Source organism: Chinchilla lanigera, unplaced genomic scaffold (assembly GCF_000276665.1).
Source record: "Chinchilla lanigera isolate Chin_1 unplaced genomic scaffold, ChiLan1.0 scaffold00213, whole genome shotgun sequence".
Lineage (NCBI taxonomy): Eukaryota > Metazoa > Chordata > Mammalia > Rodentia > Chinchillidae > Chinchilla > Chinchilla lanigera.
Window position 1 is genome coordinate 312,403 of NW_004955614.1, and position 3,782 is coordinate 316,184.

At 32.7% G+C, this 3,782-nt stretch overlaps 1 protein-coding gene across 1 annotated transcript; it reads right to left on the bottom strand.

The window, feature by feature from the left end:
* Positions 1-767: 767 nt before the first annotated feature.
* Positions 768-3,782, bottom strand: LOC102002979 (olfactory receptor 4F17-like). The gene is given in 4 exon segments (XM_013510137.1): positions 768-1,083; positions 1,085-1,307; positions 1,310-1,733; positions 3,713-3,782. Coding segments are annotated over 4 exon segments (1,011 nt in total). The 5' UTR covers positions 3,761-3,782.

Below are 3,782 nucleotides of genomic sequence, written 5' to 3' on the forward strand. Positions count from 1 at the left end.
AAATGAGTGTCTATTGAGATTGGAATATGTCTTGCCCCTCAAGCATGCTGGGAAAAATATGGGTTAAAATTTTTAGTTTTGTTGATATATAGGATTTATAACAATTACAATATTTTCTAATTTTTATTGAATGATAAATATGACATTAAGTTATTGATATACATATCTACTGTTTCACTATTCCTGATAATAACCACAAGTAATAAGTATTATTATTTCCTTTTCAAAAGTGTAGAAACTAACTATTGAAATCATGGAGGTTAATGTATTGAAAGTCATGGTTAGTAAAGGGTGAATAGAGTTAAATGCAGTTTTTGTCTTTATAAAGTTAATCATAGAAAATCATCTAGAATCTAAGTAATACACTTTGTGCCAACATATTGAGAAGTTCTGTTTACTACTTATAAGCAACTGTTATATACCTTAGGCGCTCAAGTGCCTACAAGATAAACTTTACATTGGTAGACTCACATTGTGCACAAATACTAACACATTTATGCCCTTCATTGTTCTGAAAATTAGTGAGGTAATATTATAAGTGCACACTATTAAGTTTGCTGTATCCAAAGATATAACATGCAAAGATATTGAAGGATAAATTGAGACAGTGTATATGAAATTTCTTTGACAATTACTAATGAAGTTGGAAGTGAAGTTACAGGTTTTTTTTGAGGGGAGAAGGTTACAGATTTCATAAGCTGTACTAAGGAATTTACAAAATTTACCATATATTATTTTGTAAAATTAATTTTATAGTTATAAAAAGTCTAAACCTTTAACCTAAAATTCACAATCATTTTTCTCAGTTGGCTCATTGCAGTCTTCATGTCTTTGTTTCTCAGTGTGTAAATCATTGGGTTCAAGAGAGGAGTAACCACAGAATAAAATACAGCAAGGAATTTATCTAATGATTTGATGGGGAATGGCCAGGCATGAATGAAGATACATGGTCCAAAAAACAAAAGAATGACTGTGATGTGAGCAGTCAAAGTGGACAGAACCTTGGATGACCAATTTGATGGGTGATGCTGGATAGTCATTAGAATGATAGTGTAGGAGATGATTAGGAGGATGAAAGAACACTGTGAGTACACCACTGTTAGCAATGACCATATCTAGCCTGTAGTTACCTGTACAGGTGAGTTGGATTACCCTAAGAAGGTCACAACAGAAGCTATCAACCTTATTGTGACCACAAAAGGGTAAGTTCACTGCAAAGGCCAACTGGCACACTGAGTGGAGGAAGCCAATTCCCCATGCAGCAGCCACAATTCCAATACATATATTGCTGCACATAATTGTAGTACACTGTAGGGGTTACAGGTTGCTACATATCTGTCAAACACCCTGGCTAGGAGGCTCAGCAACTCACTGCCCCCAAAGAAGTGAAGGAGAAATATTTGTGCAAGGCACCCCTTGAAAGAGATGGCTTTGCATTTATTGAAAAAGTCAATAAGCATCTTGTGGGCTGTGACTGAAGATAAAGACAAATCAGTGACTGAGAGGTTGGCCAGCAAGAAGTACATGGGGGAGTGAAGGTTGGAGTCAGAAGCCACAGTTGTCACAATCAGAAGGTTTCCAAACACAATTCCTACATAGGAAACAACAAAGAACACAAACAGGAAAATCTGGAGTTCCTGAGAATTGGAGAGTCCAAGAAAAATGAACTCAGTGATCACAGAGTAATTTGCTTCATTTGTTGTTTCATTCCAGGAGATGACCTCTGCAACGCCCTTGGAGAAAATAGTGAAGAAGTCAGAATTGTTATAATTAACTCAAAGCTTTATCCCACACTAGTTCCTGGTTATGTCTTATATTTCAATTATTTAAGTCTTCCCAGAGTCTTCACTCATTGTAGGATTATTCCTAATAAAATACTATTGTTTATGCTACTGTTTGTCAGATTAAATCTATGCTACTATCCTATATTTATCTCCTTTTTCTGCCGTGCTCAAAAACAGTTCTTACTGTGTTACATATATCTTATATTATTTGACAACACTAAAATTCGTAGGAGAAAAAGATATGTTAAAATGAAATGAAAGATGAAAAATAAAACAAACAAAAACTAGACAAAAATATCAAAAACATAAGATTTAACAAGTGACAAAGGATAAAAGAAAGGGCAATACAAAGGTGGAGTGAGAAAAACATGACAAAAATGCAATAAAGTTTACATGACAGAAAGTGTGAAACAGTTTAAGGGGAGATAGATTTGGAAAGAAATTTTAGAATGGCTACTACTTACTCTTTATTATGAAAATAGTGATGAACTAGTGAGGAATTAGCAATAATTGCTTAATAAATTAAAGCTGATCTGAATCTGAATTTAAAGAGAGTGGGATTGAAAATAATGAAAAGTAATTATTTCAAGCCCCACTCTAGGTAGCAAATGTAGGTAGTGGTTATATGAACCGGATCAGGGTCAGAATGCATTTGTGAGTGCCCACTAGGCAATATATTATACTGGGTATGATGTGAGTATGTGTGCTGGAAGGCCAAGTTTCAAATTCTAGGATTATCTGCTATGTAGCTGGATGACTTTGGACAAGTCATTTCAATGCTTTCAGTCTTATGATCAGATCTGGACAAAATGGATGGTAGTGGTACTACTTTATAGGAGTGTATAAAGTATTGGATCTGGTCTTATATATAAATTTTTTTAGCATACAGTAAGTACTCAATAAGTTAGTGTTCATTAGGGAAAAATAATAGATACTTGGCCAACAACCTACAGGAATAAATACATCATTCAAACATTTTTATTCAGAATAATTGGGAACAATATGATGGCTTCAATTCTCATAACTATAAAGAGTATTAATGTACTGTTACCTAACATACAGATCAATTTTAGGAGTGCAAATAAATTTGAAAGGATAACGATGATTATGAGCTATGTAGAGGCACTGCTGAAACATTTTTTTAAGTTGCTATCTGGTAATAGGTGAAACACTAAACAGTGGCTTTTGACACGAGTTGAGAGAATCATTTCAATTGTATATCTAGGAAAGAAAACATACTATTTCAAGGTTTGCAGTGCTATAAAAGTAGCAAATGAAAGATATCTTGAATGTGAAGCATGGCCACAAGAATATTTGTCATATAAGATGGAAAAGTTAACTGGCTAGTAAAGTGTAAGAGAGAAGAGGAAATTGATGGGTAATGCCACTGTATATCTCTATATAGTATGTATATAATATATATTTTATATATAACATATGTGAATAATATATCTTTATATATTGTATCTCTATAAAGAGATATACTTGAAAAATTTCTTAAAGGAACACTACTATTTCTTTTGGATATTTACTTAATTATAATTTTTCATTACCTTTGAAAATCATACTTTTTGTTATTGTTAATTCCATTCACTCAGTGTTAATTCCATTAACATTAATTGCATTCATACTGCTTCACATTCATCTCAAATTTAATGACTCTAAATTTTTCCAAGAACAAAGAAAAGTTAAATGGTGAAATAAATCATGAACTCTTACTTTGGTTCTTTTGTGCTTAACGTAACAATAAATACAATCATGATAATCATTGCTAATACAGAATATAGGATCACTTTTGTGGGATCGTTTTTAATGTGACTAATTGGTTGGGATATTTGTCATCAAAGCATTTAATTAGTAATTGAATGTATTATTTTCTTGTGTAAAGCCATTTCATTTCACTAACAAGGATAAGCTTGAGGTTATACCTGTATGGAAAACAGGTCAATGATGGCAGTTGACTCAAAGGTCTTCATCTGTAGCAAAAAAGATTTTCTG